The following is a 27,064-nucleotide window of genomic DNA, read 5'->3' as shown; positions in this document are numbered from 1 at the left end:
TGCCGCCTATTTCCCTGAGCGTGCTTCAATCAAACCCCAAATGGAAAACAAACACAGGCTTCCTTCCAGAAAAGGGAATTCACTGAGGAGACGAGGTTTGCATCTAGAAAAACAGCAATTTCCTCCCACAGCAAGAAAATACAAAACACGGATTCAAGAAAAGAAGCAGCAGCAAAGCCCTTACTACAGCCCCTGGTTCCTCCCTCTCTCCTGTGTCCTTGCAGCGTCCCCCCACCAGTGTGAGCATCCCACCACAGCCCGGGCTGCTCCCGCTGCCTGTGGGAGGCCAGACCCCCACTGCCCAGCCGCTCGGGAGGCCCGAGAGCCACGGGCGCCTGGGGTCCCTTCGCCCAACACCTTCTGTACTTTCTTTTACCCACACTTTAGTGTCTAATTCAAAAGACATCCAAAGCTCTCCAAGCGCTGCAGCAGAAGCATGTAAGTCTTTATATAGATCTGAAACTCGGGACTAACCTCGCAGACACGGGTCCGTGGCCTCCAGCCACCGGCACGACGGGCGAGCGCGGTGCTGCGCACGGGGTCCTTACGGCACGAGGCAGAAGTAAGCCACAGCTCTGTAAATCTAATACACCACACAGGCACCTTAACGCGAATGAACTCTTCATCCAGACCATCTGGGCCACGGCTGCCCAGCCCTCGCTGCCTGGATCTGCGGGGAATCTCTGCCACGAGGGTGGGAAAGCTCCTTCCCTGGCCACAGGGATGCCCAGAGGAGCAGCCTCAGAGGTGGCAGCCTCAGCCTTTTATCACCTCCCTTGCCAGCCCAGGCCACACTGATTGATGCTGTAACATAACGATCTCACATGGTGAGCAGCTTACAGCAGGCAGGCGAGCTTAAAAGAAAGAAAAAGAAAAAGCAAGGCTCCTGGCTCTTACTGGCCATCCTTGCCACGCTCTGCTGTACGTCTGTGGGAAACACCGGCACGTGGGAGCAGCTGTTTTCTACTCCAGTTTGCCCAAAACCAAGCAACCGAAGCGCAGGCCTTGGGTGGGGGAAACGCCATTGCTTCTGATGCAGCTTTACACCCCATACATCGATCAGCTGAACAAGGACAATCTCCCTGTCCCCGTATCTAATAATAATAATAAAATAATAAAAAGGAATCAGGATAGTACAGGATTCATTTCCCAGACAGTAGCTAGGCAGGCTGTATAATGCGTTATGGCTGTTGACTTGATTTAAAATGTACTCTTAAAAAATGAAAGAACAACTCCTTGAATTCACAGTAAACCTATAGTTCCACAGATCTGATTTACTGGTTATGAGCCACCAAGAAACTGCAATTGCAATTTATTGTACTGTTGGCTCTAGCAGCAAAACCTTCAGCATCACTCCAGCTCTGGTAACCATTCCAAACCTGATAGTTTAACATTAATCATTTCTTTCAGGTTGGTCTGGAGGGTTTTTTTTTTTTTGCTTTTCCTTAATTGGTCTCTCAACTTCCAGGAGATAACGACGATTGCTTGGACGGTGCCTGGTTAACCCAATGTGTGTGAGACCAAAGGAGTGCAGCTGGCTTGTGCTTTGCTCAGTTCAGAGCTTTTTAGCCTCGGTTGACTCATAATTGCAAGAATTCCCAACCGGCCGGAGGCAGATCATTGCAAAGAAAGTTGCTGCAGAGCAGTTGGATAAAGAACAACGTGTAAAGTCCTGCCTGGACTGTAAGACACTAAAGCACTAGAAGCGAAGAGTACAGCAAAGCAGCAAAGAATTCATATGCTTTTACAGAGCTTCCAGCTTTAAGCCAATTATCCTAATTTCCCTCTCCTTGACGTCGCCCTGTTCTGACTCCCTTGCCTTCGGCGACCGTACCGCGGCACCCCGCCGCCCGCAGTACCAGCAAGAGGCGCGTCAGGCCTGTTGCACGGGTGGCGCCGTTCTCTTGGAGGCATAACTACAGGCAAATCACAGGCAGCATTGGCTCACAAGCAGGCCCGGAATACCCAGGCACACTAATTCACTTCTGTGCTAACTGATCCGTCAGCATTGCCTTCTTGCCACTAACACACCTCTCTACCTGCTCCTGAACAGCCCCGCGTCCTCCGCGCGCCCGGGCTCTGCTTTCCACCCTTCCCTACCCGCCCTGGGCGACACTCCGCTCTCATCTGCGATCAGGAATGTTAACACGAGGCTCTCATTACTTAGTGTTTGGATGCTGATAACGTGGAATACGGCCAATTAAGCACAATCCCTGATGAGCTGTTGCAGAGAGCAGCATCGCAAACCAGCACTGCTGCTTCACTCACCGTGAGATGGGAAGAGCGAGCCACGGTACGCACCGGGGAGAGGCAGAGGACGGGGGACGATAAATCAAAGCCCTGATTCAGTACCACTACTGTCCTTCAAGGGTTTTTTTCCCTCTACTATCATGTGTGATCTTTTCTTGATTCATTAAGGTCAGCTGAGCAGAAAATTTTGCAGCTGCTGGCTAGCTAGCAGAGCTGCTGGACACTATCCATGGCTCCTTCCTCTTCCCTTTTGGAAAGAAGTGGCAGAATGCAGCTGCCTGTGAGGCTTTATTTCAGGTTGGAAAATCTCCAAGCATAGAGGGGGAAAAAACTGAGCACGCTGTAAATCGGAGATGGCCTTGAACCAAATCCCCTGGTTCCCAAGTACCAACAGGCAGTGAGAGGTTGCAGACCGCGGCAGGGACACAGACTGTCCATCAAACACCCATGTCTCGGACGGACGGACGGGTCTGAGAACCACACGAGGATGCCAACGGTACCCCTGTAAATCCTGCCGTGTGCCCCAAAGGGGAGCTGATGCAACCTCCGGTCATCCTAAATAAACCCCCAACCCTTAACATCTCCCTGTGTTGAACCTTCTGCAAAAGGTGCTTGAAAATTAGTCACTTTTTCCTTCGGGATTTTTTTAGGCCAGTTACAAGATCCCCTTAAAAACTCCCAAAGGATGCTGAGAGGATTCAGGGTTTCTTTGTTTACAAATCTCGATAAAACATTCCAGATACTGGTTCTGCAAAAAACTAAGGCAGAACTGTGTTATGAAAGACCATTTAGTATGGTCTTTCGTATAATATTATATGTCATCAATCGCATCATCATCTGTCATCAACATGTCACAATAATACAATAGTTCCAGATTTAACAGTCTAGTTTTCCGCATAAGAAATCCTGCAAAATTTTGATCCAAATCCAACTTTTGGCAGTTTTTTCTGTATCAGAATAAATTTTTCACCAGAATTAGCTTAGCCCTAGCAAAGAGCATTTCTGCCCCTAAAGCAGACACTGCATTTCCCAGTGATAAAATATATACGTGAGAGAGAGACGCGAGCGAGCCAGATACGTGAACTCCTTACCTCGCCACACCTGTGGCGTGAAGGCACCCGGCTTCAAGAGAGTGGTAGATATTTGTAATTGTATTTTTAGGACGGGATAGGGAGCGCCTTGTGCCTTCCTTCATCTATTCGTTTCCAGGACCTGTTCTGCGCATTTGTGCTCCATGATAGGAAGCCCATGAGGAATTGCGGAGGGTGGTCAGCTGGAGGGACGGGAGGGTAGACAGACCGACAAATGTACAAGCAGAGCATTCCCTATTCTTCTACACAACTTATTTCCTTCGGGAATCATATAGGCATTTATAAATATTTATCCATTCCCATAATATACTTTCGGTCAGTAAATATTATTATACTCCTCCTTTGGACGGAAACGAGGAACACAGAGCTTCACGTAGCCACGTAGCCACGGTCTGAGGGAGTTTCCGAGAGGAGCAGAGATCCACTCAAGCAGCTGTGTTTTCCAGGCTGGTTCAATCACCAGACCACATCTATAATTTTAAGGTTACAAAGACTGACTCTTTCGCATAATCATATTAATGATCTTTCTTTAATCTATGCAGGCATTTTCACAAGCTTGGCTCCAGAGCAAGGAAACTGTTGGCACAATCTATAGGACATAATCAGACTACAAAGCTAGAATGTTATGGCACGCTGTAATTTCAAGCAACCAAGCTAGCTTTATTACTGCAACCGTCATTACAGAATGCTTATACAGCATGGCCGCGGAGTCAGTGGGGTATTTAGATGCAGAATTAATGCAGGACAGCACCCAGTGTAAAGAAAAACACAATAAATAAAATACACTGTGGAGGCAAAGGATATAAATACAGAAGAAAATGGCAGAGAAAAAACACCAAGCGAACTATATGTGATACCGATATTTACCCATGCATAGCTTATTCCAGGGGTTTCTCTGCACATACGGCTTGTCTCAGCACCGGCAGGTTCTACTGTTCAGTAACAGAATGAGAAAAAGTTGTTCAAAAAGTTTTAATAAAGCCTATAATTGGTGCAGTAGGACCTAAGGAGATATTCCTAGAAAGAGGGAGAAAGGGGAGGGCAGAAAGCGCAGAAGAGAAAGAGAGGAAGACAGAGTTGAGAGAAAAAGAGAGACAGAAGCAAAGAAAAAGATAAATAAAAAGACAAGGAGAAGAGGGAATATTTTCACATCAGACTATGTGCAGCTAGCTTGCTTTTGACTTTCACACTCTATTTAAAAATACAAAATTGGGAGCATTGAAAAAGAGCTCCCAAATTAGCTTTTTAATAGAGATCGGAAGTTAAAAGGGGCCGAGTCATGGGGGAAAAGCTGTTGAGAATCACAGCCAGGCCAGAGCCAGCAGAGAGCGAGGCCAGAGCTCGCCCGCCTGAGGGAGGGGGGTCAGCAAGTTTTGTGAAGGGACGACGATGTAAGTCACAGAAATGTCTGGTTTGTGGTTCTGCTTTCTTCTGAGCATCTGCGAGAGGAAAAGAGCAAGTGGAGCTGTAGGAAGCACGCTAAGGAGGAAGGCAGTTCTGACGGCACCTAATAGGGACGGATCCTGGATGCTTTGATTTGCCTCAGTTCCTGCAGGAAAGTTTCTCAGGGAAGTTTTAGGCTCCCCTTTGCACACAGCTGCTCGGGTGTCCAGCGCACAGCCGCCAGCGCCCCTGAGGCAAAGGCCACATGGGCTGCCCTTGCACACCCTCATTAGCCAGTCTGCAGGCATGGTGATGGAGCCGACAAACGGTACCGGGGCAAAAACTCTTTTGGGGCAGGATTACCCGGGACCCGACATTCACAAATTAGTATTGTTTTTTACTAATTGAATTGAATTATCAGTGTTTGGACAACATTGAGGCACAGAACCAGGCTGAACAGGGTTCTGGTATTAGAGTTTCCAGTTCAGATTTCCAAACCAGAGAGTTGAAAGGTTTGGAGTTGTTCTAAATATTTTATTTTTTTCACTAAGGCCTTGGCTCAAGAGCTCTCAGAAGAGAGGCACGCTGTCATGCAGGCACACGGCATCACCTGGAAATCGGACCCTGCTGATCACGGCTTTGCAAAGTCCCCGTTTCCCCTATTTCAAAACAAGAGAGGCGCAGCGGGTCCCCCTCCCCGCCTTCTCCCCTCCCGCTGGAAGCGGCACACGTGCAAGGAGCAGCTGCGGGGCTTCGCCAGAGGAAGACCCCCGCAGCCAGCCCGAGGAGGGTCCCGCAGCCCGGCGGCCGCCTCCCGCGGCACCTGGAGCTGCGGGAGCTGCCGCACGGCGGGAGCGGGGCCGCCTCGCTCGGGGTGACACCTGCCGGCGGGGGCCGGGGGCTGCGGGGGGACCGGGGCACCCAGGGGGGCCGGGGGGGACACCGGGGGGTGCGGGGGAGACCGGGGGGTCTCGGGATGCGGGAGAAGGCGGCGGGGGGGGGGGGTGGGGGGCGCCCGTGCGGGGGTCCCCCCGCAGCGGCCACGCCCCTCGGCGGAGCTGTCCGCCCGGCGGTGCTGACCGCCGCTCCCCGCCGCCCCGCGCCCGCGCACGGCGCGCGCAGCCCCGCGCCCGCCCCCGCCCCCGCGGCGCGCCGCTCCGCGCTCCCGCAGCCGCATGGCAGCGGAGGAGCCGGGCTGGCGGCGCGGCCGGGAGCGCCGGGCGAGGCGGAGGGGCGGCGAGCCCTGCCGAGGTGAGGGGGGGGGCCGCGGGGCGGGGGGTGGGCACACTCGGGGGGGGGGGTGACGCCGAGGGAGGGGGGCGAGGGGCAGGAGCGGCGCCCCCCGCTCGCTGCCACCCCCGCGCCCTCCTCATCCTCGCCCCCTCCCTCCGCCCCCCCGTCCCCAGCCGGCGGCTGCCGCCCCTCAGCTCCCGGCCGTAGCTGCCAGCGCGGTGCGGGGCTGCGGAAGGGCGCGGGGCTATGGCGGGGCGGCCGAGCAAACCTGCTTCGCGTATGTATTTGTCTTACTTTATGGAAGTCACCAACTATCGCTGCGGCGCATCAGTCATTGCCGGGATCTGCCCGGCAGAGCAGGGCACGGCCGCTTTGCTCTGATTTGGGCTTATAGTTATTTATTTAATGGAGATTCACTGACAAGCAGATAGATGAGCAAGGATGCCGGGTCTCTGAGCGTGCGGAGTCCAACTTCTGACCGCGGATGAAAGAGGGATGCTGAGGTGGTGTGGAGACAGGACTGGTAAGAGCTGCCCAGGAGCAGGGCGAGCGAGACGAGCAGGACGAGGGGGACAGGCGGTGGGAAGGAAGAGGGGAGCAGGAGAGAGGGAAAGATCGGTTTAAGCTGAATTATTTATTTGTATTCCTGGATGTAGCCTCCCGCCCTGGCTGAGGTGTTGGCTGTAGGCTTGTGATGCTAGAGGAATAGCTCATTTTCTCATCCAGGAGAAGGGACCTCTCCTGCACAGTCCCTGCCTGCCCGAGAGCCGGGGACACAGAGGGAGCTCCGGGAGGGACCAGTGAAGTTCATCCCAGACTTTCCCCCCTGCATCCCCCCTTGCCACGGCTGCCACATTAGCGTGCAGGGTCAGCTCGGGTGTATATTTAACGACTCCATTTGCCGGTGTCTCCGTTAGCTCCCGCTGCCTTCCCTCAGTCTCGCTTTGCAGCCCGCCTCCCCGGGACCAGCGGGGTCCATCTCCCCACTGCGGGTGCCCCAGTGGGCTCGCGGGGCCCCGGTGCTGTTGCCAGCCCGGTCAGGCAGCGAGAGCAAAGCTCCGAGCAGTACTGGAAGGGGAGGGGGCAAAGCGAGGCGAGCTCAGGCGAGAGAGGCAGGGAGAGACTCCGTCTCGGCAGTAATGAGGGAGAAGCTGTTTAGTCATCTCTCTATATATACTTTCACAACGATGATCACATTTACTGATTGCTTCTGACTGCATTTAGAGAGGGAGTCAAGAGGCAGGCAGCACAGCTCACCTTTTATCCTGCGGAGCAGCTGCTCCCCCTTCCTTCCCGTTCCCCAGATTTAGCCCTACTTTTGGGTGCCGAGAGTGTCTTTCCTTGCCAGGTAAGGCATCGCTGCGAGCCGGCGAGATGGGGCTCTCTGGGCTGACTGGGAGGGAGGGGAGAAGTTTGCATGCATTTATCCTAAGCCTGTTGCTTTTGCTCCCAAATCTCTCCGACGGACTGAGGGAGTGAATGTTTTGCAGAAAGTTTTATTATCTGATGTATTGCGAAGGGGAAGGAATACGTGACTGACGGAGGATATTGAAGCTTTGGCTGACATATTTTGCTTTAAAGCAAATATATCTTTGCTGTCTGAGCCTGACCCAAGAAGGACAGGAAAGGAGAGAATGAAGGATCTCAAGGCTCTTTGCTCCCATTAGCAGTGCCTCATCGAGAACTCACAGTATGCTTGGCAGTCGTATTTTAGATCATCCCTCTCTGCTTCCAGAAAGGGAAACACTATGAGATTTTTGTTTCTGTTTTCATGAGACTATGAAGAGAGATTTATTAAGTACAGCACTGCTGGTGGGAGCTAACGTGGTAAGAATCTCTCGTTTATTTCTTGACCCTTTAGGTGAACAGAAATGACTATTCTCCAAAGTTTTCCTCCCGAGCTTTACGGACGTAGCCATGCCTGTCAGGTTTTTGTTAGAAACTGGGATGAAACCCCGGTGCCCACGAAGCGGCTGCAGCGCAGACGACCCGCGGTAGCCAGGGAGGGACTCGGATGGGTCGGGAGTCCTGGGAGCGGGACCGGGGGCTCACGCCTCAGGCTCTTCTATCAGACTTCCTTGCACCATCTCACTGACCTCATCATTATCTAAAGAAAAAAGATACTTTTCCCTACAGATGCTGACTTTTTTAAGTCAGGAGGAGACAAATTATCTTATTTCATGTACCAGGTCTTCTAAATGTCATCAGCAGGCTACCGATCTTTTGTTAACTAGTTCCTTTCAAATTGCATGCAGAAATTATGGCAATTAAATTAGAAGGATGTGTATAGCTAAATATGTGCTTGTTAGAATTAAAGTGTGTCTGTCTGCTGTGCGAGCTGAAGAGACTGTCTTGACAGTACAGTATATTTTGAGCCCAGCCAATTGCTTTCTAGCCTAAAAAGACTGGTCAGCAGTTACCAAATCCCAGGAGTGCAGAAAAGGAGGATTCTTTCCATATTTTGTAGACAAACTAGTTAGTTCCTTTTTTTTTTAACTCAACTTAGTTTGTGCAGCTCTGAATCGCAAATCCAGTCCTACCTCTCTTCATTTTCTGTCTCTTACTTTGGGGTGGGGAAGGTTCCAAGGACTCATGGACAAGAAAAAGCAAAACCTTTCCTCCTTCTTGGTCCTTCCTCACGGACAGACAATTTATAGCTGAAAAAGACTCTGGTTTTGCATATTTTGAGGATCAAACGGGACAGATTTAATGCAACTTTGAAAATTAAGCTGTGTGCACTAAGTCTTCTCAACCAGCTGCATCTCTGCCGCAGAGAAACGAGAACTAAACTTCCACGGAAGACTAGCCCTCTCCTCCCCTTTTGCTTCCATCTCCTGTCCATTTCACAGCTGAGATATTTATAGCTTCCCCACATATACTGCCAGCATGGAAGGACCCATTTTATCTTTAAAAATTGATTTAAAAATGTGTAAGTCACTTATGAGTTACCAGCGCTTTATTAGAACAATTATATGGGAAGTATTTATAGTGCCTCAGCAGCTAATGTAGGTAACCTGGAATTTACAACCAAAGTTATGAAAGTACAGAAGAGATTTCTAGTGAGGTTCCCCTGAGAAATCAGGGGAGATGAGGATCCAGTGTACTGTAGCTGGTCAGGTCACCGAACGTCGCCAATCAGTCCTGGCAGAATGACTGCGGTGGTGTCGCTAATTGAAATTAAAACGCAGAGGAGACAGTTTACCAGCAGGGAGAACAGGGACGGGATGCGTGATCCGGGTCTCTTGGTTATTTGCCGGTATATATTTGGTGATTAACGAATGAAATGGTTCTCCCTTTGCTGCCCCCTGTTTTGCAGTCCTGTTCTTAACGCAGTGTTTCTTGAAAGACCCGCCACCGCTGATAAAAGCAACGGGCAGCCGTGCTGAGCCCACCGTGTCCCCGGGGGCTGCCTTCCAGCTAAAGACCGGGGCGTATTCGCAAAGTAGCGCAGAGAAAGTTTGTGGTGCGGCTCTCGGCCTCTTCCCCGCACAGACGAAGGAGCCTGGTCTCCGGGGCTCTCAGTCTGGCACTATCAACCCAATAAATTCCCTCGTCGGGGCAGAGGAACAATAGCGCATAGTGATATTGACCAATCCTTTATAGGAAAATATTGTGGGATGTTTCCTCCAGCGCCATGTATACAAGCAAAATGTCTCCTTGGGATAAGCATCGCTATGGATTTTTTTATTATATGTTTCATAATCACAAAACCTCTTCCAGCAGCAGCAAGATGCTTGCACGAAGGATTTCAATTGTCCTTTAGATAGTAAAATTGCATAGAAAGATACTCAACATTAAGGTGATGAACGTTAATGTGCCCTGAAGAGGAAGAGCACTTCTGCGAGCGGTTTAGCCATTTTCACCACAGATTGATGCCATCATTTTTTATTCAGTATTTTGATGGCCTGTTGAAATCAATAATGCTGCAGCCTTACTGGCTGGCATGGCAGCTTTCATATAATTAAAAAACTTCAGAGTAAAACTGCCTAGAAGCATATCATGTAGAGGATATAATTAGGCTTTGAGGGCCTGAGTCAGTGGAATCAATGGAATTTCCATTGATAAATCGACTCTTGATAGGGCCGCTAATGCATCTTATATGATAATGGCACCTTTCTCCAGATAATTTTATGGTAGAGTTCGAAAAACATTAGGGAAGTGAAAGCAAATACTAGCTAAAACAAAAGTTAAATATTGGAAGAGCTCTGACCAGAGACCAAAAAGAAAAAGAAGGTTCATAATCAGATCCTGGTCAGAACCCCAGTAACTAATTTCAGGACAATGCTGGCTTCCAGTGGCTGAGGGGCTGGACAGCTTGGGATATTTTTCATCTGAAAATCAAGAGAGCAGTGAACATATTTCATTTCAACCCAAGAGTCCTTCAGTTCTTAGGCTACAGGACTTCTGCCTCTGTTAGCCAGGAAATAATGACGGTATCTTGCTGCTGGAAGAAAGCCATCCAGCTTTGGGGGTTCCCTCATTCTGAAGTTCTTGGTACTCAGCTGGTAGCTTAATCCATCAGCTTTCACACCTGGGCCTCAAGCTTACCGTTGCTCATGCATTGTGGGCAAGGTTTCCCTGAAAGTCAGGATTTTCCTCCAGTCCGGCGGGGGATGTAATATTTCACAAGAGTGGAACCCATCTCTAAACAAAAAAAGACCAGAAAAAAACTGCTGCTGAGGCCAGGTCTTTAATTAAAGGTGGAAGAAAACCAATGAAAACCCGAGGAGATTTTCCATTTCTTTCAACTGAAAATGTTCTTAGTGCAAGACTCATCACATATTGACTTCTTTAAGGCTGGAAGCCCAGCTCAGTCCAGTCGTGGCTTTTCATGGTGTACAATTGCACCGGGTGAACTGCGAGCTGATTTCACCGGAGTTCCCAGCTCTTTCTTGACAGCTGTAGTTAAACTGATGAGCACATGAGGCTTACACCTGGGGAATTATGGATTAGTCTTGTTTGTAAGGAAGCAAATATAAATTAGTGTGTTTATGCTACTTTTAAAATGCTTTTAATGAGGAATCATTTGCTATTCAAAATTTCAATCTATAATAATGCCATAACCCCGCTGAGCTGATTATCATGTGCCTTGTTTAACATCATTCTTCAAACGGGAGATGAGGGCGAGCCAGTTTTACACACTTGTCTACGTACCGATATCTGACTCTCTAACACAATGGGGCAAGACCCCCGCTTGACCGTGTGTTGTGTTTTTATTTTGTTCTGTATTTTAGATGGAACTGATCTGAATTCCAACAGGTCCCAGGAGCAGCCTAACTGTCTTCTCCAGTAACAAGGCCTGGGGTCATCATGGCAGCAGGAGTAGCAGCATGGTTGCCCTTTGCCAGGGCCGCCGCCATAGGATGGATGCCAGTGGCCAACTGCCCCATGCCACTGGCTCCAACAGAGAAAAACAAGAGGCAGGATGAGCTGATCATTCTCAACGTGAGTGGCAGGCGCTTCCAGACCTGGAGGACTACACTGGAGAGATACCCAGACACTCTCCTGGGCAGCACCGAGAAGGAGTTCTTCTTCAACGAAGACACTAAGGAGTACTTCTTTGACCGGGACCCTGAGGTCTTTAGATGCATCTTAAATTTTTATAGAACTGGCAAGCTGCACTACCCCAGGTACGAGTGCATCTCTGCTTACGACGAAGAGCTTGCCTTCTACGGGATCCTCCCTGAAATCATTGGGGACTGCTGCTATGAAGAATACAAAGACAGAAAGCGGGAAAACGCGGAGCGGCTGATGGATGACAATGACTCAGAAAACAACCAAGAAGGGTCCATGCCATCCCTGAGCTTCCGGCAGACCATGTGGCGAGCCTTCGAGAACCCCCACACCAGCACCTTAGCCTTAGTCTTTTACTACGTCACCGGTTTCTTTATTGCTGTCTCTGTGATCACTAATGTCGTGGAAACTGTCCCTTGTGGCACGGTGCCTGGAAACAAGGAGCTTCCATGTGGGGAAAGGTACGCTGTGGCCTTCTTTTGCTTGGACACAGCTTGCGTGATGATTTTCACAGTTGAGTATCTGTTGAGACTCTTTGCGGCCCCAAGTCGCTACAGATTCATTAGAAGTGTGATGAGCATCATCGACGTGGTGGCCATCATGCCATACTACATCGGCTTGGTGATGACCAACAACGAGGATGTCAGCGGAGCCTTTGTGACACTAAGGGTGTTCAGGGTTTTCAGGATTTTCAAGTTCTCTCGCCATTCCCAAGGCTTAAGAATCTTGGGCTACACTTTGAAGAGCTGTGCCTCCGAGCTTGGCTTTCTCCTCTTTTCCCTCACTATGGCAATCATCATCTTTGCAACTGTGATGTTTTATGCAGAGAAAGGGTCCTCGGCAAGCAAATTCACCAGCATTCCTGCTTCCTTTTGGTACACTATTGTAACCATGACAACACTGGGGTGAGTATTACTCTTTCTTTTACTGAGCAGCAGGCAAGCATGTACTGGGAGCCTGACTTCAGTTACTCCTAAACATTTTCCTGGGTGCATGTTTGAAAAGGTGCTGAAACTGTTAAGGGCTTGACTGTTTTTTGCCTTACAACTTCTGCAGTTTATGCTTATGTGCGGTTGTATAAACCAGAAAAAGCACTTACACCCACCTGGCAAATGCTTGGTGCAATGGCAAATGCCTGCAGGAGGAGCAAGGCTGCGGAGTAGCAGGTCCTGGTTCACACTCCTCCTGCAGGGGAGAAAAGCTGACGTGAGAGAAGAGTTGCATGAGTGCAAGGGAGCTGGCAACTAGAGCTTATGGGTTTTTCAGACATTCTTTCGAGCCACAGATTTTATATAAGCTTGCTGATGTATATGTTGTCTCTTTTCGCGATGTCGGTCATTGTTTCTTCGCTTGACGTGCCAAGAATTATAGAATTGCTGAATTCAAATGGATATGGTGGGCTGCCATACTCCTGAAAATACCCAGTGATCTCCAGGAGATGATCTGTTTCTTACTTAATTGAGCAGGATACGGGCTTCTTGTCTGTGTTTACTTGCGAGTTTACGAAAAAATATGAGTATGCTAGAATTTCAAACAGTCCCATGGACAGGTACAAAGATAATGATGTCGAAGCACGGGAAATGTAGCCTGGAGGACACTTTTCCCCTTTATATTTCATTTCTGTCCTACAGATGTTTCTGCTGAGATTATAGATTTGAGCTTCTGCGGCTCTGAACTAAAACCTTTGTAAGCAGAATGACCAAGCCCTCACCCCGCTGGGGTTATGTAAAAGAAAGCAGGCATCACAGGCTGCTGCTTCAGGCGGTCACAAAGTCATGATCGAATGCAATCTCTTAATTCCACTCTTCAGAGCAATATACTAAGTTTATAGTTACTTGGCAAAGAGTTTTCCCACTGGAGAGTTCACACAGTTTAACATTCAGATGTAGACAATTCTCATTCTTGTAACAGAGTGACCACTTTTTCTCTAAACTGCTTTTGATTTTAAACACTCCTCTGTGCCTATTATACATGAACAGGCTCACAGTAGCACTTCTAAATTATTAAAATCATAATTCAGCTGTCAGAAAGGCACAGAACCTGAGCATATGACAACTGCAAGTCTGAATTTCTTCTTTAAGTGAAAATGTAGAACTTGTTCATCATAGTCACCAAAAAATCTCTTTTTCCTCCTTTTCTAACATCTAAGCAAAGTTTGCAAGTTTGTGTGGCAAAAGCTAAGGTCCTTACGCTGGAAAAAAAGTCTGTGCTTGCTTAGAAAGTGAATCTGGGCTTGAGATCCCAGCACTCCCCCACCCTGTGGCTCAGCTTTCCGTATTCTGACTGGTCCATAGCGGTCGGTTCTCACCATCGTATCAGAGCAGCATCAGAGGGACGCCTGTCCTGGGTGGCTTCTTCGTGCGTTGTCTCCACAAGGGGGAAATGCATGAAAACACAGTTCTGTTGTCAGATTTCTGCTTAATAACGATTGCACCTACCTTTCTATGTACACACGCTCGTGCACACCCACATGTACGTTGCTATATCTTTGTGACAGGGAAGTTGGGGTCAAGGCAACATTCAGTGCTGCTGGGGCCAAACCTTCCTGTGAAATACATGCAGAACGTGCTGTCACGCAACTAAGTCTCTGTTCCCATCAGTGCAGTGACTTGGTCTTGTTCTCCTTCCCTTCCTTTCCGAACCCATGGATAGACAAACCAGAGTGCTCCTGAGGACTTTAAAGTGTTCTCAATCTGTTGTAATCACAGAAATTATAGGCGAATGAGTGCCTTTAATGAGTTGACAAGAATTTAAAAAATTATACATTCAAACACAGGTTTGTAAGAGTTCATTGGAAAGGGACCTATCAAATGCTGTCAAAGCTTTAAAGCTCAAACTTCTAGTATTACTGATTTGGGATTTTTGCTGCAGGATTTTAATTAAAATAGGCGTCTCTAGCAAATAGGCTATCAGCTAAGTTTAGTGTCATATCGCAGACTTACAAGAAACTCAGAAACCTCGGTAATTGCAGACCCCGAAGAGCCCCTGTGCTCTCTGACAATGCCTACCTGCCTACGACCGCCTTCAGCACGTACCTGGCGTTTCCTTATCCAAGCACCCAAAGTCGCACACTCCCCACTGGCCTGCCCAAAACCTCTGCTAGAAAGAGAAGTTGCTACTGGGAGCCATAAAAGCCTCATTCCTGCCAGACCAGCTCCGCAGAGCCCTGGCCTCGGAGAGGCACCTCCCGGGCTCGCTGGAGGAGCTGGTCGGGGCGGCGGCGGGGTCCCGGGTGCAGGGACAGCGCTGGTGGAGCGAGGTGCCGGCAGTGCCAGCACCAGCCCTTGGCTCATGCAACAGCTCTTGCCCACGGCTTGGTGTCACAGCACAGAAATTCACGAGCTCTAGAAATGAAACTTTTGGCGCCGGGTCCTTCCCACCTTCCTGGCTCCCACGGCGTGGTGTGGGTGGTCAGCGTCCCCTGGCCCCCTTCGTTTCCCCATGAAACCTTCCAGTGCTGACACATTGGCATTTTCATACAATATTTCATATACATCTCTCTTCAGAAGTCATTTCAATATGTTTGGAAGGATCTTGTTGCTAATGAGAGTACTGGCAATCCCTATCGCACAGACGTTGCCAAAAATGCAGCCGAGGTCTCTAATGTGCTTCTTAATACACCAGGCTTTGCCTGGTTAGTGGTTGCCAGTTCACCGCTTGCATTTCAGCAGCGCTCAGAGCTTTTCTAAATATCCTAAATGTTTTCTGCCATTTGCCCTTAAAAATTCAGCCAGCATTTACAAAAGGAATTATAAAGCACAATGCTTTTTAACTCAAATCTATGCACATACGTAAGCCTTTTTTGTTTCGAACACCAAAACATTTAAATCCATCTAAGGGAACATTTCCCTGACACTGGAATTCCACCACAGCTTGTGACAGAGTGCCTTACAAAAGTGATTTGGAACATGCAGGATAACTTTTCCCATGTTATTAAGGCATTAAAAATTAGCTCAATTTATATAAACAGGGAAGATTACTCACAGCAAACAAACAAGGCTAGCACTAGGGAACCATTAACTCTCCTACCGTACCGTCCGTCAGCTGCTGTTATTCCAGACTCCTAAGTGTCTTTAGGGTACAACTGAATTTCCAGACTGACCCATAAATGAAAAGCAATAAAAATGCATTTCTTCTTGAACGTGAAGCACTGCATGAAATAGAGTAAGTGCTGCCTTTGGTGGGGTTACTATGCAAATCGGTTTTGAGAAATCCAGGACGACATGCAAGCTCCTTAGGTAGTTAACAACCCGAGGAGACAGGTACAACAGTTCTTCTGGAATGGGAAACAAAGCAAAGGAATTAAATTATACTGACCCTGCATCTCTGATCCCTTTGCTGTGCTCATCAGCCCTGGTTTAACAGAGGCAGTTTTTAATTTAGCATGATTTAAATTTTGCTCAGGAGGTTTTATAATGAAAGCATTATTCTTGGGTGCATCTTAAATCAATCTGAATTACTGAAACAACTATTCAAAATTAATTCAAAATCAGCTATCCAATTCGTGCAGAAACATTTTTCTCAAGAGGCCAACAGCTACCCGTCTTCTCTCTTGCCCTCGTCTAAACCACCAAAACAATAAATATTAGCTTTGCCAGCACCCTCTCTGTGTTCTGCAGGAGGTTTTGACCCCCAGGACCCTCCACCTCCGAAACACAAGTGCTGCCGAGGAGGACGGCGCTGGCTCCCGTTGTCAGCATTCACACCCCTCTCTTTTTAGCTGACTTGATACGCAATAGCCTTCAGTTTTACACCTATATAGAGACAGTTTAATTATCATAAATTTTGTTTACCTTGTTACCAGCGCGTAGGGTTTATTTACTTTTAAATAGCGCTTGGTTGCTGACGGGGCAGCCTTGGTTCCCCTGCCCGTCAGCATCCATCGCAACCACGGCCACAGCGCGAGACCTCTCTCACGCTACTAAACCCCACACCATTTTTGCCCAGAGCGCGTATTTTTCCAAGCTTTTTATAGCTGTTTTCATTTCACCTGACAAGAGCAGTATGTTTCAGACTCTCGGGCAGCATCTGCGACCTGCGGCGTAGGCAGCAAATCGTAGTTGTGAAAACGTAAGTGCCTGCACCATGCCGGGGCACGGCGGGGCTCCCGAGGGCCCTGCACAGCATCGCGGCCGTGCCCCGGCTCGGGGGATGCCAGAGCCGAGCACCCGCACCTAGAGCAGGGGGTGCCAGCACCCCCATCCCCACCCGGCCGGGAGCAGGCTGGCACAGAGAAGGGTGAAAACCCTGCGGAGTATCCTGGAGGGAATCGGCACTGAGACCTTTAGGCCATCTGTGTCGAGAAACCAGCAGTGGCGCAGACCCAGGAACGGAGGTCGTTGATGGGTTTTGTTCTGATCCGAGCTTAGGGGTATGCTGTGTGTTCAGCCTAACGAAGGCTGAGCCCCCACAGCTCGCCGCCCTCGGGGTGGCTCTAGGGGAATCTATCGTCTGTCTGACTGTCTCCCTTACAATTTGCAGGAGCATAATGGTTTCGAGATCGCTCTCCCTCTTTCAGATTCGGCTGCACTGGTCAATGAGTTTGAAAGATACACATCAGTGCACTTGGACAACACAACCCCATCTATTTAATTCATTTAAGGAACCGGGTTAACGCTAGGAAGTCAATAGAACAGATGTGCTGGCCTGGTTATGTCAACAGCCTGATCTGGAGCAAGATCGGAAATTTCTTGCAGTGTTTATTAGCTGGGTGCTTAGAGAGCAGGGATCTGAGGGGTGGGGGTCTGTTCTGCCTTGTCTCGGTTCACGCGGGTGCCCTGTAGTTCTGCAAAATGTGGGTCAGAGAGAGCGCGGGAGGACTGACACCCCATCAACCCCGCTGAAAGAAACATCGTTCTTTGTTTCGCTTATTCCGTGGGCTTTCTTTTTTTATTGGTATTCCATCACGGACAAGAAAGGGGATGAAATTTAAGTAGTGAAATAGCATGTGAAATACTTGCCGCCAAACCGTTGACAGCTGGACTAGCACAAACGTATTGAACACTGACCACGTTTCTTGCAAACGCTGCCAGCTACCGCGCGAACAGAGATCTCCTCGCAGTTATTTCTCCAATGCAAAGTACTGAAACCACTCAAGCTGATAGTAACCTTCATTCACCCTCCTTCTTGCAAACTAAGAGGAGTTTGCAAAGTAAGGAAAATAATAAATCATCTCTGGAGCGCTGCCATTCCCGGCTTCTCCGGAAAGATTGCTGTTTGGCCCAGTAATCATATTGTGTGTGTCAGTACTTCGGTAACTGCCATTAAACGGCATCAGAAAAATTGCTTTAATAGAAATGCTACTTTGCATATTTAACTTCGATGGAAAGATGGATGAGAGCTGGGATATTTCCTTTGTAACGCCAGGCGCTAACATTTCACCGCTCTCACCATTTCCCACACAGTCAACAATTCTTATATCCACAGGCCAAAGAGCTGCGTGATTTTAATATCCAGAAAGTCCAATCAAACACTGAATTGATGGAGCTACACAAAGAAGCCATTTTCTTGAGCTTTCATTCTCTTGACTCCAGCTTCATCTTATATGAAATGTGTATCAATTTTCTTCTCCTAATGGATTTACAGATATTGTGTGCGAAATGTCTTTGCATCAGAAACTACAGAAGGAACCTTTTCCCTTCACTATCTTGATGTAAATCTCAGGCAAGCGTCTCATTTTTGAGTTATTTGTACTCGCCAGAACCCCAGAAGTATTAAAATACCTTTATTCATTCTCAGAGCAAGCAGAATTCACTGGATTTTTCTCCTAAAAAAAATTAAATTTACCTGTCCTTAGGCTTTTTGTGGCTTTGGATATTTGTAATGATCGCACGTACGTGCAAACACACCGTCTTTAATGTGCAAGGCAAAATAACTTTCCTTTAAGGTAAATTCGTTGTGTGAGAAGTGAATTATTTTGAATAAGGCCAAGTAACGGTACTGGCTAAAATTATAACGTGACTGCTAAATTTACCAGTGGAAACCTTGGCAGAGATGCATCTATAGCAACTGATTTAAGACATCTTTCTAAGCTCCTCTTCCTTTTTTCCCCCTTCCTTTCTAGCCTGCATCACAGTAAGTGCCTGAGAAATACAGATTAAAGATAGCATTGTATTTTCATTGGACATGAAGGGAAGTGATTGGCTTGCTGACTGGATCGGGGCTATTTTTAGTCTCATAAAATGATAATTTCATAACAGCACTGACCCAGTAAAAGTAATTAGTTTACAGAGATCAGCTGAAAATAAGGGACAGAGTCGCCACTGTCAGTCGGAAAGCAGGGAAAGGGGGAGCGAAGTTAAAGGCCCTGCAACAAATCACCCAAAACCAATTACGCCTCTTAGCTGACTACAGCCCGTAGAGTCCGCATCAGTTTTCAGCGTGAGTTGCGGGTGGAGGCGAGCACAGAGGGAGTTCCTGAGCGACCCGTGGCCCTGCAGCCGCTCCGGCCGGAGGTTAATCCCCTACCCAGTCGGCTGCCCTCGCTCCTTACGGCCGACGGCTGCACGTCGCGTCCTCTCCTCGGCATTAGCAGATTTAGCACGGGGCGCCTAAAGTACGACACAAAACTCCTGCCCCGCTTTAATATTAGGAAAGCAATATGAGACATTTTTATTGCAATATCTTAAGGGGTCCGTGCATTCTGGGCGGCTGAGGCCAGAACGTGGGAGTACCTGTGAGCAGCGTAGCTCTGGGCTGCAGGGGGGCATCCCGGGCACTGTAGTGGGACCACCTCATTAAAAAAAAGAAAAACAAACTACAAAAATATGTAAGATAAACAGGGAAACCTTTCTCAGCTTAGCATCAGCCAGCATTCTTCCCTGCCACCCATCTCGCTTAGAGCTGGACTCGAATCTCGGGTACCACGGCACTCCAGGGAACGTCGATGCTGGAATGCAGCATGGCTCCAGCAGAAACCACGTACTCTTTGAGTTTAAGGCAGGCCGTGCCTTCCCACCCCTCGCTCCAGCCCACGCAGGCGACGACGGAGCTGCCAAAGCGCGTTACCAGGGGACATAGCAGGTTTCTTTGCTTTTAATGCAGCACGAGCCTCAGAAACAGCCATACCCGAACGCAGCAGCTACTCTTGGTGCTGCCCAGGGAAGCTCGCCGGCCGCGTGGTTTCCGCATGACCCTGGCAGCCAGAGGAGCCGCGGGATGGCCCCGGCTGCCTCGCACGGCTCACCAAAGGGTGCTGGCGGCCGCCGCGGTACCCCACGGCGAGCATCCCGGCTCAGTAGAAGTTGAAGAGGAAAGGAGCTACAATTAGGTCATTTATCCATTGCCCTCCCATTCTCGCTGCTTCGACTTCCAGCACAGGAATTTCTTTTCTGTCAAATTCCACCACATCCACTGTGAATTTATTAATATTTTCCTTCGGTGCAGGCAGACTGCCGGATGTTTTTCCTGCAGACCAGGAAGACAGGCAGGGTTCAGCCAAGCTCTGCCTTCTCTTGGACAGGTAAATGCCTGCAGAAACAGATTGTGCCTATTTAACTATTTACCACTGCTACATTAGAGCACATTCAAGGGCTGTAATTCACCTCTTAAAGTTACAAGTAAGTGCAGAAGAGTTATTTTAAAATCAATATCTAACAGAATGCCATTGTTCCAACATTAAAACCTGCTGGGAAATTACTAGGAGGCATGTGGCAAGTCAAATCACTGCCTGCCAGAGGAGGAAACAATTCATTACTCCTTTAAAAGGTGCGAGTCTTTACCGGCTTTTCGTTCTGGTTTGCAGCCTCAGAAATGACACTGGAGCATCTGGCTCTTTCCTTCCCTCTTTCTTTCGTGATTTCACTCTTTTGTTCTGGCTCTACATTGTGGACTTCTCCTTACTCTCTGCACGGGGCCGTGAGGGGTTCGGGTCTGGGGACGAGCGCTGCGATGGCATTGTCACTGCTGCCGCTCCTCCCGATGGAGGGTGGCACTTTGCACATGAATTATCTCTCACCTACAAAAGCATCCGCAACAACAACAGAAGCGAAACGGGCAGCCGCTCAAAGTCATTTTCCGAGCAGGCTCTTCTCCGCTCGGGTTTAGGAGAGCCATTGAGCAGATCGCCTGGGGAAGCCTCCTGCTTTAATCTTGGCCTGCCATCTGCAGCAAAATTAAAACACAGATCAGCTTTAGCTTTTTGCCTCCAGGACTTTGCGAAATTTGGCTGATGCACGTCCCCAGAAAGCCCTTGAGAAGGATTGTTTGCGTCTAAAGAGAGTAGTCCTGTGGAACCAGGCTACGGGCCCCTGAAACCTGAAACAGAGATGCAGAGGTCTCAGGGCAACTCTGCAGCAGAGTCTCCTAATAACAAGGTCAAATAATTCAAGTGATAAGTCTTGCGCGCCTGGAAGGAAGCAGCTGCTGTTACTGAACGTGCACCACGTGCGGGTTTGCCGAACACTTGTGCGGCAGCACGGCAGAAATGACGCCCCGGCCCCCGCAAACCTGGCCCAAGCAGGCGGGAGCGAAAGCTGCCGGGTTCCCTTCTAACAGCTCCTGCTAATCAAACAACCCATCCTCAGCGTTGTGAAGTGCCCTTAGCTTTTTGTTATGGGTAATTATTTTTCACGTACTTATTGCTTTATCCTTTCTGCACATGTGACTCCCCTTTGCCATCGAAAGGACACAAAATGCTGCTGTTTTCCTCATCTCGCCTGTAGACACAGGGTTTGACATCAGATGCGAAAACAGCAGATAATAAAATCTCGAGTCACTTTGAGCCTTTAATATTTAAATGCACAGCCTTGAGATAAGAAGATTTCACCCCACAATCAGACAGCCCCTTTATTTCTTCTCTGTGCTAAAGACAACACTTCTTACTATTATTTAATTCTGCTTATTTTCTCACCCAGTTGCCACAATCCTCACTTCCACGTCTGTGTGCTCTACACACACCTTTGGGGTGTGATTTGGAGACAAACATCATCAACAGTACACATTTTTTTCTATATTTGTATGACCCGGAGCACAAGGGAGCCATCCTCCTTAAATATTAATTACGGTCACTATGACAAGAACAAAAATAGCACTTTATTTTTCAATTGAAAAGGATGATGCAAGCCAGCTATTCTTGCAACCTAATGCTTGGCAGAAGTAAGCTAGCTTCAAAAGGAATGCTATAATGAGAGAAAGCTGCTCTGAGCTGCTTTCTCCTGGAGTCCATCTGCATCAGTGCCTTAGTTTGGATCGGGAACGCTCTTTGAAAGCAAACTCAATCATCCTGCCCGTACTGCAGTTTGGCTCACAGTGCAAAGAGGGTTCGGAGCATCAAACTGCATTCCTTCTGGATGAAATACGACTGGAAGATGCACTCCAGGAATGCACCTAATGTGCTCCTACTGCTAATGGGCTTCAGTCCACGGACCAGACTAGGACTAGTCTAAATTTAATCCTCCCTGAGATGTGTACAGTAGGGGTGCTTGGTCCTCCGCCCCAGCTCAGCTGCACTACCTGCTAATGCAGATATAAACTCATTCTCTCCCTGCCACTGATTTCAGAACTCATTCTCAGTTACAATCCTGTTTCGGTGTCTTTCGAGGCTTACATAGTTTCTTGGCCTTTTGTCATCAATATTAAACTGAGGAAAGCTCCAATTGCTTCTTTCTGCCTCTTCAGAGGGAAGATAGGAGTAGGCTGTTGTCGATTTAACAGCCTCTGACTCCTCCGTTACTCCACTGCATGAGAGCCTTTTTCTAGCAATCAGTGTCTGAAATGAGTAGAAACAGGACTTAAATTTACCACTTTGAACATGAATCAATGAAGCATTATTGCCAACACACATCCTTCACTGTCACACATTTCAGTTGTGCTAGTGGTTCAGGAAGATTTAAAACCCCGTCTCCCACCCAACTTTGCACCTGTGAGATAGCCTTTTTATCAAGCTCCCTCTCTGATCTCTGCATAATTAACCAAAACACGAAATCCCTCGCTTCTGCCGTGCGTGCGCTTTAAAACTCCCCGCAAGACCACTAGATTGTGTACAGATGGGCAATCACGGTCAGCTCACAGGAGGCAATCACAACTTTTACTTGGTGCCTCTTTCGTTTTCCTGCCCACTTACAGCTGCCTAACCGTCTGTTCATCAATCCAGGGAGCATCCATCATGTAATAGGATGAGTCCTACTGAGTCAGACACTCTGCTTCAGTTCATGAAATGAGTTGGCTTGATATTCTAGCCTTGGCACGCTAGATGCAAAAGACTTCAGCCCTTTTAGATATTTTTCTGCTAGAGAAGAATGAATAGCAGGCCAGATTAAATAATAGAAACATTCATTCAGCAAGACAGCTGTTGAATGAAAATATGCAAAACAGATGAAATTAGGTAAAAGTCATCTCTCTTGCTAAGGGTCAAACAAGTGGTAAGCTGGGCTGAAGGGATACAAGATTTTGGGCTGCAGAGGGCTGAGCAGGATGAATTCCACCACTAATGAGCTTACTGAATAAGCTCATTACCTAATGAGCGCCATTGAACAAGCTTGATTTCCAGCCTAGGGAAAGCCTTCTGAACAGATAAAACATAGGTAAACAGCTCCACCAGTTTACACACAGAAGACATGTCTAGCTCAAGAGCAAAGTCCCTGTCATTGTCAGATTCTTTCCTGAAGGTGCAGATGTCAGGGGGGGTCAGAAAAGCAACAAGAGGTAGAGGCTCGTTCCCGGTTTGGACCTTTCTTTACAAACTCTGATGCCAACAAGGATGCACACCAACACGCCTCGTTAAAGCACACGTCCTAATAACTCCCCTTTGCCCTTAGCGTAGGACGGCTCTGCCCTCCACTAAGACACCACAGAGCAGGACTAGGTAACCTCCAGAGGTCCTTTCCGAACAAAATTATTCTAAGATTGTAGGAACAAATGCTCCTGAAATGGCACATCTCTGTGGATCTCCAGCTGGAACCCCTGCCTTGCTTTTGGGGCCTGGGAGAATATGTCAGAGCAGGTGCCAACTTGGAGGTCTTGCCAAACAGCCCAAAGGAATCGGATCCACACTCTCTTGTGGACAGTTTATTACCCAGAAAGGTGGGAGCCTTGAAGCATCCGGTGTGCGAGGAATGGCCCATCGTGTACCCTACGTGTACTCTACGTGCTGTTTAGCATAGTTTTCAATTCTGTTGGCTTGGAAGTGAAAGGAGAAAATGAGATTTCAGAACAGGAGAACAGATCTACAGATGTTGAAAGAGAAAGCTTTAAATCTTAATTTTGTCTTCTACAGAGTAACACTTGCGTTTATTTTAATAATTTTTTTCTTAGATTTTCAGCAGATACTAAAGTATTGTTTAAACTATTCAGCTCCTGTAGTTGCGTCACTCTCAGACACTGCCACTGTCCATCCTTTGTTATCGTCTGAGCAGAGCTAAAAAATGTCTGGAGAGAAAAAGGGAAGGAAAATGTCCGAACTTTGCAGTAAAAAATAGCTGCTAATTCAGAGGGAGATAAAGATTTTTAGGAGAAAACAGGTGTTCAGTCTTTAAAAAGATATATATTCAGACCTAAGCATGCGTGCCCCCAAGTGCGCATCACAGGGTAAACAAACATGCACACAGCTCACTTGTACATGTCAGTATTTATTCACATGATTGCAGCATGAGAGCCTGGCACCGAATGTACTGTGAACTGAAAATGAATTTCAGCAGCTTTTATGATTCACTTTTTGTCAGAAGCAAAGGAGGCGTCGGTAGCTGCCTCGTTAGCCGTGTCCGGGGGGGTTCGCGTGCTGCTGCAGCACATAAAACTGGCCACTGAGGCGAGGCTGTGGCTGTGCGCGTCCTTCCAGGGCTGCTTTATTGACAGCTTTGACAGCCCCTCGCAATTTCATCTATGTAAATAATTTTTAATGGCTCTGCCCACTCTGATCACAATGTGTATCGGGAGTAACTTCATTACAGTCAGTGAGTCACACCAGTGAAAAACGAGCGGCGCTGACAGCTAGACTGGGCTCTGCGGATTTGAATAGGTCGGGGTGTAATTTGGGAGACATGTTATGCACTACTTTTATGGGAAAGTCATTAAGGCGAGGGCTGCCTTCTGGTGTCAGGTCCTCCATGGAGCCGTATCTCATCTCTCATGTTTACCAGTGCTTTCCTTGGACATCCCGTGAAGAGCGGCAATTTCCAGCTTGCCGTATTAGACGCGCTGTAGTTAAGGCACTTAAGAAAACTGTCGGATAGAATTTGTGTGCAGCCGTTAATAACTCCTTCCCTGGCAATATCAAAACAGAGTGGGCAGACAGCACATCTACTACCTATAGCACTTGACTCTACAATAAATTAAATCCACCCATTAAATCACCACAAACTGAGAGAAAGGGCATTTATCCGAACATCTGCGCATAGCGAATGCTTTATCGGCAATGTGAAATACTTGCGATGAAAACTACTGGTGGCTAAAAGCAAGTGGGACGAGGGTTTGTGGAGTCGTGTGGGAAATCAGCAGAGCTAACGCACCCTGCGGTCGGAGCAGCGATTTCAGAGAACGCGGGCAAACAGACAAGTGACAGCGTCAGCCGCGGCGGCACGCAGACGGACGCGCGGGGCGCCACGCAGCTGAGAGGCAGGAACAGCGCCTTCGCTGAGCTTGGTTTATAATATCGACGGCTTAACGCAAATGAACGCCGGTACTATTAGTGCAACGCAGAACGGGAGCGGGGGCTATCGGGCAGCGCTGGGTGAGGGGCTCTGGGTAGGAGCGGGCGACAGCCTCCTGTTACCTTGACGCGTCCCATGTAAGTGATCACCCTTAGCTTCTTCCCAGCCTCATAGCTGGATTGTACAGAAAGGTCCAGCTCTTTCTCTAAAGGTCGTTATCACATTTGATGCAGGCTACCATAAAACATGTTGTACAAGTAGGGCGTCTTGTGTCCTGGGCTTCTGGACAGTGTTTCTCCCTCATGAGCTGTCACAGTGGCTTAGCGTAATGGGCTTCTGAAGGCCAGATATAACTGCCAAGGGAGGAGGTGAAGGGGTTTTTAGACAGCCGTGACCATTTTCCTCATCCAGTCCTATCACCAGGGAAAGATATAAACGAAAGTACAACAGCATCTCTGCTTCTGTGCGAGCCTTCGCTATGACTCAGGACACAAAGCTTCGTGTGAGCAAGGCAAAATTATAACTTTGTGCTTTCCTATAGCGACCTTCGGCAGCCATTTGGGAAGGACCTGATACCATTTGACGATTAGCCACATGAATCTCTGTGCCAGGATTCTCGAAGGCAGGTGAGACCTAGATTCCACCTCTGGCTTCCAAAGTTTTCTTCTCTGTGCTCTGCTCTTCCGGACATCCAAAAGCAGTTGCCAACCACTGGGCAATGAACTTTATAGGCAGAAAAAAACTCTGATACACTGAATCCCCAGCTATCTGGAATTTAATCGGGTAAACGGGCACAGTCAGAAATCCCCCTCATCCCACACCTGGAGCGCTCCTGGTACAATTCCCCTGCAAGCTGGGCACCATCTCCGCTGCACAGCTGGAAGGCCAGAGGTCCAGAGAGGGGGGGTGACCTGCGGTGCTCATGCAGCAAGTCTATCGGTAATGAGCTCTAATGGCTTACTTCCAAATGTGCAATGAATCTAAATAAAATACCGAAGAACTCGATCTCTTCTCACAGATAAAAGGAGACAACAGTGAAAGAATCACACAGAATTTCAGGTGATGGAATAAAAGAAGTTCTACAGCTCTATGTTTTCTGACTTTATAGGGAAAGACCAAAATTGATTTTGCAAAATGCAAACAGAAGTTTCATTCCCGGTTGCCGATTTATTATTTAATACTAAAATAGTATAAATAACAAATCTGCAGAGTCATCTAGCCAGGAGACGTATGCATGGATGTAAAGAAACCCAGACGTATCTCTGCCAAAAGGTGGTCGTTCAGCTCGGCCTGCGGCTGGGCCGTTTCAGCTGGTGACTTAGCGAAGCGGTTACGGCCATTCCGCTGCCTCGCCGACCACGTGCCTGCAAGTATTCCTGTCACTGCGCTGGCTTTTCCTCATATTTAACTGAGCCTATAATTTATCAGCTTTAATAGATCATAGCTATACATTTTGCCAGAAAAAAACCTACTTCATCTGTGCGCCACACGGCCCTTCGAATCAGAAAGTGGCACGTCCGCTTCTCGGGCGTCCTTCAAAATTTTACCCAGCAACTTACTAAACTGGGAAATACGTACTTTGTGACAAGTACTGCCACGCCGTGTGTAAAATGTTAAACAGCAGCAAAATCAGTCTATTTAAGTTCAAATATAATGTAAGGGTTTGAGCTTTTACTATATAATCCATTTTAAAGTTCTCTTAGATACGCTGTTCTACGGTAAAATTAGATTTTTAGCAAAACCTGGCCTACAAAATACAGCCCAAATACTTAGCATAACAAAATGTAATCACAGGAGTCACTTTGCCTCCTAAGATGCAATGCATCCTGTAGATCTCTTTGTCCACTTATCTTTTAAATGCAATTTTCTGTCCCACTCTGTTGAAGACCAGGTTAAATCAATAGAACAGTGTTGTACTATTATATCTTGTGGCAAAAGACTAACATCGCTTCTGGTCAGTAGCCATAAAAGCGATAAAGCCAAACCGGGTTTCATGTAAACGTGCGG

General features: G+C 48.0%; 1 protein-coding gene and 1 long non-coding RNA gene across 2 annotated transcripts in view; one reads left to right on the top strand and one right to left on the bottom strand.

The window, feature by feature from the left end:
• LOC135316874 (uncharacterized) overlaps positions 1–27,064 on the bottom strand; it is a 175,021-nt gene that overhangs the window by 118,630 nt on the left and 29,327 nt on the right. The gene's annotated exons all lie outside the window — the stretch shown is intronic.
• The window catches only part of KCND3 (potassium voltage-gated channel subfamily D member 3), a 122,657-nt gene continuing 106,788 nt past the window's right edge, over positions 11,196–27,064 (top strand). The window contains exon 1 of the mRNA XM_064471877.1: positions 11,196–12,376. Within this exon, the coding sequence (XP_064327947.1) occupies positions 11,268–12,376 (1,109 nt within the window). The 5' untranslated portion in view covers positions 11,196–11,267. The remainder of the gene's footprint in view (positions 12,377–27,064) is intronic.

The sequence above is a fragment of the Phalacrocorax carbo genome, chromosome 23, assembly GCF_963921805.1.
Source record: "Phalacrocorax carbo chromosome 23, bPhaCar2.1, whole genome shotgun sequence".
Classification (NCBI taxonomy): Eukaryota; Metazoa; Chordata; class Aves; order Suliformes; family Phalacrocoracidae; genus Phalacrocorax; species Phalacrocorax carbo.
This window is presented reverse-complemented; position numbering and strand designations above follow the sequence as displayed.